This window comes from Mixophyes fleayi, chromosome 5 (genome assembly GCF_038048845.1).
Source record: "Mixophyes fleayi isolate aMixFle1 chromosome 5, aMixFle1.hap1, whole genome shotgun sequence".
Lineage (NCBI taxonomy): Eukaryota > Metazoa > Chordata > Amphibia > Anura > Limnodynastidae > Mixophyes > Mixophyes fleayi.
Window position 1 is genome coordinate 85581395 of NC_134406.1, and position 15692 is coordinate 85597086.

At 37.3% G+C, this 15692-nt stretch overlaps 1 protein-coding gene across 2 annotated transcripts in view; it reads right to left on the reverse strand.

The window, feature by feature from the left end:
• Nucleotides 1-15692, reverse strand: part of CNTNAP2 (contactin associated protein 2) — a 1405747-nt gene that overhangs the window by 684163 nt on the left and 705892 nt on the right. For both annotated transcript variants that reach the window (XM_075212518.1, XM_075212517.1), the window contains exon 8: nucleotides 14944-15208. In XM_075212518.1, coding sequence (XP_075068619.1) covers nucleotides 14944-15208 — 265 coding nt within the window. The remainder of the gene's footprint in view (nucleotides 1-14943; nucleotides 15209-15692) is intronic.

A 15692-nucleotide genomic window follows, 5' to 3' on the forward strand; every position in this document is an offset into this window, starting at 1 on the left:
CAGGTTCAGTTTGTCCAGCTGATTGTCAAACTGTGCAGTTCATCAGAATCTATTTTTCAAAGGGTCATTCCAACCTGGACAAAACACTAAAATTTCTTACTTTGCTAACATGAAAATGATTTGTTTTTCAATATCTACATAATGCCTTGCAACAAAATGCTGGGATGGAAACATGTTAGCAAATTGAAATATTGATTTTACCCATTCAACTTTAATAGAATACGAGCAACAGGTTCTTGTTGCAAAGCTAAATTGGGTAATATATCATCAGGAACTTCCCTGGCCTCTTGCAACCTTTGTATAACATGAACTTGACCTTTGCTTTTCCATTCAGTTGTCCATTAACTGCTATAATGGAGTATCTTAGAGAAGTATGTCTCTTCTAAATGGAGTCATTTTGTAAATGTAAATTTGTAGGTATTTTGTTCTGCACACATAGGAAAATAATAGTTTGTGGATTACTGACACTCAGAATCCATGTACTGTATTTGTACTCTGTTACATAAATAGAGGGTTACACAAAAAAGATCAGGGACGTGGAGGAAGATTTTATACATTGTTGTATTGCTACGTTGGTTGACATTTAGCCACTTGCTTAAGGCACAGTTCATGTAAAATATAGTTACACAACAGAAAATTGTTTAATTAGAGATTTGTATTGCTAAATACACAAGGGAAATACCAGAATCACCATCAAAATTCATTACAAAAAGGATATTATATTCGGCATTAATAACACAGTTTTAATGATACAAACACTTATGACTCTACATAAACCAAAGAGAATATTGCAAACACCCAATGGTTGCAACATTGTCTTTGGTTTATAGCATAATACATATGGGATGTTCACTTGCATCCATGTTGTAGCCACTGATATTTTCTTTTAAGTTTGTTCGAACATTGCCACCCTAGGGAAATAGATTACTTTGAATAGTGATGTCAAAGTTTGACAAAGATAAGGATATATTCCACAGGAGTTTAAACTAGTATTTATATCACTGATGTATTATGTGTAATGCACCAGAGGTGTTAGAATTCTTCGTTTTAACCTAGATTGCTGCTGGCAGACCAGGGGTGCAGAGTCTAACGAGTTCCCCGGCCTTCACCAAGAAATGCCGCAAGGTGGGATGGGGTTAGCTGACGAGGACTTGCAGGTCGCAGCCCTGTGGCCTGCCACTAGATGTACAACTGCAGTACAAATCAGGAAACAATAGTGAAGTCAAAGTGCCAGGAACTGATACACAGTCGGTCATCAAGGTACAAAATCAGGAGGCAAATGGTAGAGTCAACGGAGCCAGTGACTGGTACACAGACTGCCAGCAGAATAAAGGGAAGCTCAGGAGGAGAGATTACAGGGTAGCAAGGCACCAGGTAGAGCACTCAGGAACAAGGAGCCAGACAAGCTAGGTAACTTTTTGCTCTGACATTGCTACAGTTTCAGAGCAATTTTTCAATAATGAAAGGGATTTGAATTGTCCGCATCCTGGCTGTTTGTCACATATTGTCAAAACCCGGAAGTGTCAGCTGGCGTGCTGTCAATAGACAGACAGCGCTGGAATGGGGAACATGTAAGATTGTGACATTATATCAAAATTCTAATTGGGGTTTTATTGTGGCATGTGGACAACATTAAGAGCATTTTGGATCAGCTTTGTACTCAACCTATGACATAATAATTTTTCTCACAAATATTAAACAGTTACAGATCTGTGAAAAGTGGAAAATTACAGAGTGGTGCCAAACAGTGTCAACAAAGGACAGTGTTGTTTTAATGATCTACTGGAATATCAAATATGTTCAGCTTCTGAACTCAGAGAAGTCAACTGACATTGCTGTTGCAATCTCTGTTTCTACTTAACGATATCTGAAGTCTCCTAGATGGCAGCAGCTGCCACCTCAACTTCTGTGAAGATGTCCTGCTATGTGTCCAGCAGCAATCATGGTTGCCTAGCAACCAGACCCATCAAGTCCAGCCCCTACTGTGCATGTGTGTCCCGTTGCTAGGGTTGCTAGGCAACGGGACACTATTCTAACAGCCAGCTGTGGCTGCTGACGTCACCGCTGCTGTTTAAAATTCCCCTGCCTCTATTTAAGGAAGGCTCTGGCACCATTTTTCAAAAGACAAAGAAGCTGATCACATTAGACAATGTCCTCATGCACTTTAACCCATCACTATGTTGGCATCTGATGCCTCTCCTTATGGAAAAGTAGCAGTATTATCACATACTTTACCTGATGGCAGTGAGTGAAAAATCACATATGCATTAAAATCCTTAAATTGGCTGAATGTAATTATGCACAAATTGATTGTGAAGCTGTAAGTCTTTTATAGGGAGTAAATAAATTCCACCAGTATCTTTATGGATAGAAGTTCATATTGATCAAAGACCACCAACATCTTATGTGTTTATTCAATCCTCAGAAGGGAGTTCCTACAATGACAGCTGCTAGATTAGAAATAGCATCCTTACTTTTGGAAGCTCAGACTTATGAACATGAATATAAAGGAACTTAAATTTAAATATGATCATGACTGATCCCTCTACAACAAGCTAATGACCTGTTCAAACAGACCAAGAAGATATGTGTCACTGTATATTGGTAGAATAGCTTCCAACAACTAATGCTGTCATCAATCAAGAAATCAGAAATGATCCAGTGTTACCTAAACTCTATGTTATTACAGCAAAAGGTTGGCCAAAACATGGCATCTCGTTATATTCAGGCAAGGAACATTGATGTGTGTGTCCAAAGTAATAATGTCTATCAAGCTTCGAATAGAAGAATATTGGAAACACTGCATGATGGCCATCTCAGCCCAGTAAAAATGAAGGCCATAGCTAGAAGGTATGTATGGTGGTCAGATTGAATCAATAATTAACATCCACTTCCACCAGCTCCATTACACCCTTTTGGAATGGCCCTTCTCTCCATCTGAAGTCTACAAGATGAAGTCTACGTCGTCTGAGAAAACTATTGCTGTTTTGTGAACTATATTCTCTCTCTAACAAATGTGTATTGATAAGAGACATGTGTTCATATTAGAAGAATTCCAGAGATTCCTGAAAATTAATAGCATAAAGCACTTAATTTCAGCACCATACCATCCAGTCGCAAATGCACTAGATGAAAGATTTTTCAATCATTGAAGAAAGATATCAAAGCCATACTCTACAACAAAAAATCAACAGTTACTTATCTGTTTATTGAAATATTGAACGTGCTGCTACAGAGTAACCTCCAACAATGATGTTTCTGAGCAGGAAACTGAGATCCCATTTGGAGTTATTGAAAACATGTATACATAAAGAAGTCCATAATAAACAATTCAAAAACATGTATTAAAAACCAACTAGAAGTACCAGTGTTGATCAGCAAGTATTAGCAAAAGATTATTAAAAGGACAAATGGCAACTTTGGAAAATCATTTCAAGGCCTGGTCCCCTTATGTATACTGCTGATGTTGGAGAAGGCTTATAGTGTCATCATGTAGGTCAAATCCTTAATGCACAAAGGGAGAGAGGTCACAAGGTCAAATGTCGAACCAATTCAAAAGATCTCAAATGTTGTTGAATTCATTCAACAGCCAAATGTAATGTTAGTCAAACAACCTCAAGATGTGACTCCAGAGACTTTAGTAGCTACACCGGCTACCCAACAAGAATGTGAATCTTCAACTGTACTAAAAGTCTATGAAGGCAATGCAACTTACAGAATCCTGTGCCCCAGGGTTTCAAAACTGTTATTCCGAAAGACAGCAGAGACCTCCTCAAAGATTTAATTTATAGTCTTCAGGCATTTATATAATGAAGATATTTGTGTCTAATTATTTAATTGCATGCTCATTGTTTTTCTTGCCTAAGAAAGGAAGAATGTAATATAGTTGGATTACTTTATAGTTCCGCAGAAGAAGATGTTAGGAGTGTGTTCTAAGAAAGGTGTTTATATCACGTGCCCAGCTGTTATCTTTTGGATTATGAGCAGGAGTTCAGAAGTAAATGGTTCAGTGGCTACTGTTTAAAATTTATTTCAGTGATCTGCATGTTTATTCAAAACTACATGTGCAATGTTAAAAGTTACAGACTTTGTTTGGTAATAGAAAACAGTGAAAATGTTATAAAGGTCAAATAATGTAAATCCATGTCCAGCAGGTTCATTAAGAAGTCCAAAAAATTTGCGTATCTCTTGAAATGCATGACAAAATAAGGTGCCTGCAATAATGTTTTCGGTGCTTTGGCTACCTGGTTCCAGAGATTTGTCCAACCCTTATAACATTAATAGTTAAATCATTCTGTAGGTCGCATAATTTGCGGGCAAAAAGACTCTTTTATTCAGTTACGGTTTGCTGCTCATGAAATTGCTTGAGAAATTGTGGATAAATATTACTTTGTGTGGTTGCAGTTATTAAAGTGACCCAATGACCTACACAGAGCGATGGCAACAGTTTTGTGGACCAAACCAATGCTCATAACATTACATCAATCAATTAGAACTAGTGACATCAGGAAAACACAGACACTTGGCTTTAGTGATAATAGTGGTATAAAGTAATTTGATAGGCTAAATTCTTATGAATATTGGTTTAGCCAGATAAACGGTTGTGTATGTGTCACAGGTCCACTTAAATATAACTCGGATTTGCAATATTGCTAAGGTAAAATAAAACATTATTATTATACCTTTAGTTTAGTAGAAGAGGATGCCCAGACATTAATCTCAATGAAAAAAAATTGTGAATGGCATTGCAAAAAAAAAATTCCGAGCAAATCATCTCTGAGGCATCGTATTGCCTTTATTATACTCATAAATAAGAACTATATTCCTGCAGCTATGCATTCTGTATGGAAAAAGCTGGGAAGTATTCCTGTAATGATGTCACCCAATAAAACAGCCCAAGAGCAGTCATACAGTAAAAACCACCTTGGTGTATATTAATTTAACTATAGGTTTGAAAAAGAGCAGATGTTGCCTATAGGAATCAATCAGATTCTAGCTCTCAGAATGTACTAAATAAATGATAACTAGAATCTGATTGGTTGCTATAGGCAACATCTCCACTTTTTGAAACCCACAGTTTAGTAAATATACCCCCTGGTGTTTTTCCAAAGTTATCAAATGAGGCATTTAAACTAGAGATGCTCAGGCTCAGTTTTCTGAAAACCGAACCCACCCGAACTTAGGGGATCTAAATAGGCTCGCGAGCCGGCTCGGTACTTTCGTGCGTCCTCAGATCTGAGTCGAGGCAAAACATCATTGTTGTGTTGTTGGATCTCGTGGGTTTTGGATTCCATAAGTATCTCCCTCCCCAAGAGATCCAGCGCCATTGCACACACAGAAACAGGGGTAGCAGTGTTCTTGTCACTCTCCATTCTCCAGTGACATTGCTCAGTGCCATTGCTCACACAGAAACAAGGGTATTAGTGTTCTTGTCACTCTCCAGTCTCCAGTGCCATTGCTCATACAGAAACAGGAGGGGTAGCAGTGTTCTTGCCACTTGACAAAAATTTACTGGAAATGACTGAAAATTAATGTTATTGAGGTGAATAAAAATGTAGGAACAAAAAAAAAGAGCCAAATTATGTGATTCTTAGCAAAAAAAATAGGGATTTTAGAAAAATCAAAACAAAAAAAACCCCCAAAGTTAATGCAGGTCCAAAACCAATACCAAAACACAAAGTTAAACCAGATCCAAAATCAAAACCAAAACACAGGGTTCAGTGAACATCTCTAATTTAAACTTGCAAACAAGATGTGTGGGTCCATGTGCTGCTGCATTGAATTTCTTCAAGGACAATGCTCAGTAAAGCTTCTTAGAACACTGATACATCTTTGTAATAAGAAGTCACTTAGCATAGCAAAAAGACTTCTAGGTTACATGCTAAAAACCCTGGTTATTTTTTTCAGTAACTTCAATAAACACATAATACAGAGCTGCACTGTCTTTTCTGAAGATAAATAATGCAATTTTGGAAAGTCATTACAGAACACAGCAAAACTTATTCCGATCACAAACTGAAGGGCTTGTAATTAAATCACAACTCTGTATCATTAAAATAGCATCTGCAAGAACAACTGATGATACCGTATTAGAAAAATCATTTATTTTCAAGTTGTAGATCAAACTTTTTCCTTTCCACTTCAGAGTAAACTCATTAGCCTATATTTTACCACAGTGTGAGTATTATACTATGCTATGAAATTAGTGCATTTTTTCAATTAGTAGTGTAGGTTAAAAAACATATTAATATTTTCCAAAGATGCAATTAAAGAGAAATAAAGCTATTTTTTTAATAAAATCTATAAACATTCCCATTTTTTTTACTTTCTAAATAAATACTTCCTGCGATATGACTCCCCTCAATTTTCACCCATTTAACTGGTTTCCGTGCAGAATCCTCTTGTCTGAAGACATTAACTACCTAGCAAATGATCGTCCTATATATTAGAACTGGTTTTAATTTAAAGAAGTTTGACATCTAGGGGTCAATTTATCTAGCTGCGGGTTTGAAAAAGTGGAGATCTTACCTATAGCTGCCAATCAGATTCTTGTTATCATTTATTTATTTAATTCTACAAAATGACAGCTAGATTCTGATTGGTTGCTATAGGCAACATTTCCAATTTTTCAAACCCGCAGTTTATTAAATATGCAACCTGAAGTTATCGTGTGTGTGTGTGTGTGTGTGTTGTCAAACACAAAATGGAAACCGGACATAACAGGAGTTCCAGTTAGATTGTTTAAAAGGTAGTGTATCATAAAAAACTGAAGATGTCTGGATGTAAGTAATAAAAAAATAAATCAGTTTTTTGTATTACATAGGAGAAACTCTCTAAAACATGTCAACATATATCTGGAAGGAGCAATTAAAAAAAAAAAGGTGCATTTTAAACAAGTGTTACAAGCGATAGCAACAAATGTTAAAACAATAAAGTTGGAAGGAGCTGCGGGCCGCAGATGAGGGCTCAGAGGGCGGCATTTTCCCCTAGGGACTCCTCTTGTCCATTACTGCTGTAGAGGCTTCACCTCCGGCAGTGGCAATAGTTGCGCATTTCGTGGGTGTGCTTAGTTTAATCAGACATATTTCTGATACCACAGCACTATATAAGTAGCTAAAGTAGTAGACCTGTCACAAAAAATATTAAACTATGTGTCATATTCTTAGCAGGCATGTTCTTTCCAGGGGCAAATGCAGGATTTTAACAGAATGGATTCCACATTTGCCTTTCACTGAAATATTATGTATATATCTATAAATACGACATACAGTAGCAAACATTGTAGCTACTATTGTCTACTGACAACTTGACACATAGGTGCAACATAAATGGAACACATATATCTATGTAACACTTATATGTATGCATACATATATGTGTTCTATTTATGCTGTACCTATGTGTAAAGTTGTCAGTAAACAATAGCAGCTATAACCACAATAAAGATAGTAAGAAGAATAGAATATATGTAGCTTGCTGTTTCTCTTTCATAACACACATAAAACTCGTTTTCTATGCTATATATTTCTCAGTAATTGTGTTCCTATCAGAAGATATACAGCCCATTTACTTAAATGTCCTTTCCCTAGAAATAATGAAGTCTTTAGAAAGCAATGAAGCTATTCTTAAATATACTCTTTGAAAGACAGCTGCACTTTGAAAAGGATCTGAAACCACCAAAAAGGGATTAAGTATACAAGGAGACAGTAAATAGGACTACTTCTAATGGTGGAACATACAGTAATTGTATACTGGAACAGTAACATAATGTGAACCAAGCAAAGTACTGCATAAAATGGAAAAATTCAGACAATTTCCCTGCACAAAGAGTTTGGAATGGTTTACATTGTCAAGAGAAAAATGCGTAGAACAAGGAAAGCATTTTCCACAATGTGCTATAATAACTTTAGCTACTGTTGTATATACCTATTTTCTTAAGTGCATGTGGTAATTGAGTGTTTTGCTTCTGTATTGTAAACACAAAAATATATCAAGTGTACATGTATGTATATATATATATATATATATATATATATATATATATATATATATGTTTGTTTCTCTCCAGGTGAGGCGACACTCAAGGATTTAAGACAAATTGTAGTTATTGTCAAAAGGGTGTATTGAATTCATCTCAATGTTTCAGTATAGCACTTTTCTCAGGGACATCATGAGGAAAGTACTACATATATATATATATATATATATATATATATATATATATATATTAGTCAAGGGAATAAGGCGCTAGGTTAAACACCAATACGTGAAGGCGAGAAAATGCAATATAAAATATATAAAATATACTTATTTCCGTACATGTAGCAGGCAGCTTCTTCTCTTTACAGCACCAACACATTATGCAGGGCCTTAACGAGGGTGGTGCGGGCGGTGCTGTCGCCCAGGGCTGCCCGCTACCTGCCTCCATACCTTCAGCCGTTAAGTTCTGCTTAAGGGCTGAAGAGAGAGAGACATTGGTTAACTTACAAGAGGTTGGTGCTTCAGTTCAGCCCTTAAGTTCCGCCGTGGAACGCATTTGCGTTCCAAATGCCGAACTTCTTGTCAGTGGAACGCACATGCGTTCCACGGCGGAACTTAAGGGCTGAAGCACCAACCTCTTGTAAGTTAACCCCTCTCTCTCTCTATCTCCCTCCTCTCCCCCCCATCACTCGCTGCCCCATTGGGGCTTACAGTCTAAATTCCTTAACACACAGACAGTTTTGCTGTTCTTATTTGAGTATTAAGTGCATAAAATATTAGAATACCTATCATATCGCTATATATTTTTTGCATTTATATATATATATATATATATATATATATAAAGATATATATATATATATATATATATATATATATATAAGAATTCTTTCAGTAAAGTGCTAGCCACACCCACACATTAGGTTGGCCACACCCACTTGTCAAATGCCACTCCCACTTAGATGGGGGGCGCCGGTGCCCTGTCTCGCCCAGGGCACCAAAATGTCTAGTTACGGCACTGACATTATGTAAATCTTTAAAAACACATAGAAAAAACCACATATTTTGATAATGTCCGAATGGGGGCTTCTCAGATAGCCGAAAGTTGTATTCCGGAAGTCTGCGATACTTTGGAGTAGTGTCATATGAATGTATTATGTTAATATCCAAATAGTGGCCTTTCAGAATACCGTAAGCATGTCACCGAATGTGACAGACAGATATACGAGACGTAATGCCGGCGTCTATGTGATATGACTGGGGAACTCAGAATATTTAAACTATGTTTGCCACATTGTGGTTAAACCCTTTGAGAAAGTCGTGAATGACAAAACGCATCAGGGATTGGCGTACTGTATTCTTCACTTGTAAGCTGTGCTGGGACTTCTCTCTTCATCTGGCTAGGACATATATATCTTGATAGGAATGTCTTATTGGTGGACTACAGATAAGCCTTCTTATATGATTCTAATGTATGGGCATTTGCTTGTCTTTTATGCTTAATACATTTTTGGATGATTAATTACATCTTTGGAACAAACTGTGACATATGTTTTAGAACGTATTACACTATCTGCTTCTTTTTGTTTGAGCCATAGCTCCATGTGTACTTTTATCCCTAGAAGCTTGAGGGTCTATTACCAACACATAAATCAGATAAGCATACTTTCTTTATCGTATTGGTATGAGTCACATTGGCACTTTTTGCACCTATTTATGTGTTTTTAAAGATTTACACAATGTGTTGGCGCTCTCTCTTTATTTTCTGATCTATCTATCTATCTATCTATCTATCTATCTATCTATCTATCTATCTATCTATCTATCTATCTACACATACATGCATGCATGAATACATTAATATAATAGACATATACATGTATACATTTAAGAGTTATAGCACATACTTGGATATTCATAAGCTACCAAAAAAGCTAGCACAGATACAGATACGAATTTCATGCATGTAAGTGAACAAACAGCAGACAAGAGCTTACACTCTAGAAAGAAATGGGATAATGAGAGACAGTAAGTGCAAATAGGACATAAGTGGATGTGTTGGACGGAGGAAGTAAAGAGAGTGGACATGAGGGCCTAGAATGGAGTAAAGGAGACATGCATGAAGAGGCAATTTGGGGTATATAGCCCCATTTCTACTTTTTGCATTGATTAATGTCCAGTTCAGTATATGTTCTCCTCTATCCTGGCCATTATTGAAGAGGGAACCAGTGCAGAAAGGGGAGAATCTTCCCTGCGCTGTCAATGATAACCAAGCAGATGAGAATCACACCTCAAGCTGCAAGACCCATGAGGATTCACATCTCAGAACGATAACTCTCAAGAAGGTAAGACCCACACTAATCCCAGCATAATGAAACCTCAATGATAATAGAATTGTTTTGGTCTTAAAAAATCCTATTAGAAGATCCAAGGATTTAGTACTGATTTACTAACAATGCATATAGGTGCAGATATGCAGGAAACTTTAGCAACTAATCAGACGCTTGCTTTCATTGATTAACTTGCACCGGACAAAATAAAGCTAATTGTTGGTAAGTTGGTGTGATTCAGTGTACATGTTGCATGTAATGCGATGTTAGTAAATGATCCATTATGACTACGGTTGTGGAATGGACTTTCACAAAAGCATGACATTTTTTAATGTGCCACTTGTGTATGTGTTTCTGAGAAGACGACCAGATTTGGCATTCAAGGAACAAACATACAGTTTTCTGTCTACAATATATACAAATATACAAATGTTCAGCTATAATAATTTAAAATGTATTCAAAAAGTAAAGAACAAAACTCACTAAAAATAAAAAAAATCTGCAATAGTTTTGCTAACACAGAATAAGAAACTGAGAGGGAGATTCAATTGCCAGTGATGTGGTACGTTGACATTGCACATTGCCGGCAGTTACAGTAGGAATCTCCGCTCATTCCAACCACAATGCTATAGTCGCACACGTTCTACACCACGGAACATCCGCGGACGCACCTTGTGCCCACTTGGATTTCCCCCTAAATATTTTTTAAAATATTTGTTCAGTCTCATTTTTGCCAACTCTAGTCCGCAAACCACCCTAACAGGGCAAGTTTTAAAGATATCTGTGCTTGAGTTCAGATGACATAAATAGAGCCTTCATTTGATTCAATCACTTATGATCCTCACCTGGCAGTAAAACAATGCCTTTAAAGCCATTGCAGCTTTAAAATTTCTCTGCAAACTTGACAAATAGTGGCGAGTTAAAAAAATTGACAGTTAATACATTTACCCTCTGGGCTGTTACAGGGGCTTGACGACTGGACTTAGGAGCCACTGGTTTATACTGAATATATTCACCATCTCAACACAATCAAATCATGTGCATCATTCAAAACATATCTATCAGATTTAATAAATGCAGTTTTAAATTTATGAATATTAAAAATAATAAATTGCAAATGTTAAAATATTTAATAGAAATTTTTTGCTGTGTAATTCTGAATACTAATTCCAAGTATATATTTGGTACTTTCATTAAATATTTATTTGATACCCATGTGACTGTTCCTTCACCTAAGGTATGATATATATGTGAACTGATTTGCTTATGACAATATGACACTCACTCAAGATCCCCAAGGGCTCAAAGCTGCCTCATGGCAGCAGGTAGATTTATCTGATGCAGATTTATGTGACAAAAAGATATCCATATCTCACATTTCTAATACACTTGCATTTGACAGGACATATAGAAAGACAGGGCCTTGAGTCTCAGGATTAACAATGAGATGTTAACTAATAGGAGGAAAATAAGCTCAAGGCAAAGAAATTCAATTTCGCATTTAAGGAAAAAGTGAAAATTTCATGAAAAAGAGCTAGAGGCCCGTACAATTGTGACATCTGAGTAAAATATAACTGCAAAGCTACCTTTCTAATTTGCACAAGAAAACTTTGGACTTCTCATAAGACAGCTCTGATCTGAGTGATCTTTTTTGAATATGTTTTGTTTGAAAAATTACTATCAACAGCTATTATGAACCATAACAGGTAACACGCTAATATTGGAACTTAAGTACACAGCTTTGCCTAATTTTGAGAAGCTGTGGATTTTTGTTTCACTTGTTTTCCATCTGTTAAAAAACACCCACACAAATTGAATTGTAAATAATGCTTAAAATTTCATGTAAGATACTTTTCATAGTAAACTACAACATATTAACATAGTTGCCTACTCTCCCGGAATGTCCGGGAGACTCCCGAATTTTTGGGAGTTCTCCCGGACTCCCGAGAGAGCAGGCAAAAATCTCGGATCCAGCTGTCGCCGTTCTTTAAGATGGTGATGGCGGGGCTAAACGCGGCATCGTGGCCCTGCCCCCTGCTCCGATTGGCTAAAATCACCCACAATTGCCCACAATTGACAACGGCGCACCACGCATGGCCACGCCCCCTCAACGGACCCCCTCCCGGACAGCTGCCTCCAAAAGTAGGCAAGTTTGCATATTAGTTGATCAGGCTTCTTTTCACATATGAGACATGATTTGAAATAATGATAAAGAGGTTTTGCGTCTAGGAAATACTCTTGTGGGGGTCTAAGCACCCTTAATAATAAATAGCTAAACAATTATACAGAATTTGCAGAATAGATGTATGAACTTGACATGAACTTCCTTTGTGGTTTGCAGCAGTTTACAGACTTGTTATTCTCTGAGTGGAAATGGTTATTTTAAATTGCAAGCTTGGCAAAAAAGCTAAATGATATATAACTTTGATGATAAGCTCACACCCACCTAGCGCCGGAACTAAGTTTACCGCAGTATAATAAGAAAAAGTTAAAGAAATATCACACCTCTGTCAGACATGCTTTTAGAATTTCCAGACAAAACTATCTTTAAAAATAACTTTATGCTTTGTATGCAATATTGTTAAAAACTCAAATATGATTTGTTGGTGATGCTGTACCCCTTATAAGATTTTTCTTTAAATAAACACGCCAAGAGTCCTCCAATCAGGACAGAATTATAGCTGCTTAGATTCTTTCAATCAATGTGTCAGGTTGTCTTTTCCGTTCTCCAGTTAACTGAACTGATATCTGAATGGTCAACATTGAAGGTGTTTATTAGAAGTATCGGTGCACCCCGATACCCCAACACTCTCCCACACAAACTATTTCCTAAGCATTCTCCAGAGTAATACATCTTCTTTGGTGGACCCTCCCACAGCCCAACAAATTTACCTCTTTGTAAATGAGGCAAATTTAGAAATGGTGGATTTCGAGGTGGGCAACTGATGTACAACAGGGAAGGGGGGTCCCAAAGTGGGAAATCTTCGATAAAACTGCGCACTAGTTTATAAAATAATATTCCTGTTGTGTCATAGTAGTGATATTTCTGGTAAAATGGATATGTGGGCATGCATATAGATTTTATGAGTAATGTGGATAATTTAAACAATAACTGATCAATACATGCTTAAATAAAGTCATAGTAAATAAAATCTAAAGGCATTGTCAGAGTAACGTTCATTCAGCAGCCCAAGGATGGGGACAGTGTTTTTGTACTAGGGTGTCTAGGGTGCTTTTCAAGCATCTCTGATCTACTTCGTCTGACATATTTTCAGCTGCTTGCAGAATGCAGCATACACAATAAGTAGAATCGAGATCACTTATCCCTGTGGAGAAGTACACACAGCAATCATACTGATTATCATAAGAAAACACACCAAGCAGCTGTCATGGAGCATTCAGAGTTCATTATGTACCCTAATTTGGAATTGGCACAAATGTTTGTCTTGTTTTATTGTGCACAAGAAAACAACATGGAATTTAGGTAGCGCTTGCGGCCCCCTGCGTATCAGGGCTGTGCATGTGTGACTACAGCAGTGTGTGACACACCTTGGAGATGCAGCCTATTCCAAGTAGGCTACATCTGTAGATTTGCCTGTTAGCAGGCATAGGTTTTACAGCAACTCGAGCCTTGGTGCAAAGATCTTTTGCGGATGATGATCATCATCCTCATGGATGTTCACAAATGTAAAATAAAAACATATTTTTAAAAGTAAAGGATATAGTCCCTGCCCCAAAAGTAAAACCAGCACTGGCGCTAATAGACTGATCTGGTTACAACTAATACAGGAAGATGAACAGCATGGCGTTCCTCTGCAAAAACCGCACCCAGCACTGGACTATGCCAGACAATGATGGTCCCACTATAACAGAGAAACACGCAGCAATGGGGGCCCACTGTCACAGTGGGAGTCAGCCCCAGACTGGTTAGCATGAGGATGAGTCTTAGGGGTATTGAGTCTGCAAGAATATGCAGGCCCATTAGGGAAAACCAAGAGGAGCCCTATGCAGTAGGAAATAAATAACAGAAACCTTGTAATGATAGTAGACTTACTCTGCTAGAAGGTACAATATGAGTGACATGTAGGTGGCCTATCTGCATATGTCCAATCAGTTTGTCCTTACTCTGATTGGTTAGAGCATGAGAAAGCCAATCTGATTACATAGTAACTTACACCCATGTGGGCTAAGAATTAACATCATTATATCACAAACTTTACTCATGTAAAGTTTATTCAAGTTTACTCAGGTTTACTCAATTGTGTTAATGAAATAATTGGGTCTACATGCAACAAGCCAATCAGAGCGGCGTTTCACATTCAAGCCAATCAGAGCAAAGCTGTGTTTCTGATGTGGAAGCATTCTTACACAGATTTTTGAGCTGCATGTATCCTAGGAGCGTAATTTTACAGTCCACATTTTACATGTACATTTGAGCACAAAACAGAGCTGAACTCTAAATGAAGCACTGTGGGTACATAGGGATCAGTGATCAGCTGATCAGAGCAAGGACACATACACAGTATTGTACACTGCCTCACAGAAATCAGGAGTCATGAAAGCTGTATACCCTTCCCCTTCACCTATATTCTCCTTTGCACCCCTGTTATATAAATTAACATTAATTGCCAACCTGAAGAAATGTCAATGCGGTTTTTCTTAGACTTCGTCATGTTGATGTGGACGCTGATTTTGCCTTCCGTTAAGTCTATTTCCACATTTCCGTTATCATCGGCAAAAGTAGTGAAGAGAAGAAGTCCATTTGGATTCCAGGTGCGGAAGTGAAAGTTTACTGATAACAAATCTTCAGCTGCTCGTCCATTGACTTCTAAGTAGCTGGTAGCATTAAAGAACACGGGAACTGCATGTGATTCAACACAGGTAAAACTTAAATTGTCCTGAAATTAAAAAGATGATTTTATGAGTTGCTGAAATGTTCAGTTGGCTTTCTAAACTGTGTAATATGTAAATAAATAGCCTCATGGTGTCATTATCTACTTGTGCAGTAGAGGCAGCCATTTTGTATCAGCATGGACAACTTGTCCTATCAGGGCTTAAATTAACCTACACAGATTAATTTATTCAATAACCCATTAACCTATCAATATGTCGAATGAATAAAACAGGACCACTCAGAGGAAACCCACCCAAACACGAGGAAAACATACAAACTCCACAGAGATAGGTCCCTTGGTTGCAATTGAGCACATGATCCCAGGGCTGTGAAGTAGCAATACTAACCATTGTGCCACTGTGCTGCCCCTATCTATCTATCTATCTTTATGATGTTCCTAGTGTCACAGTATGCTCATAAGACACAGCATACTAAATTTAATGTATTCTGTGAAGACAAACAGTACATACTTAGCCAGAGAGTTTACC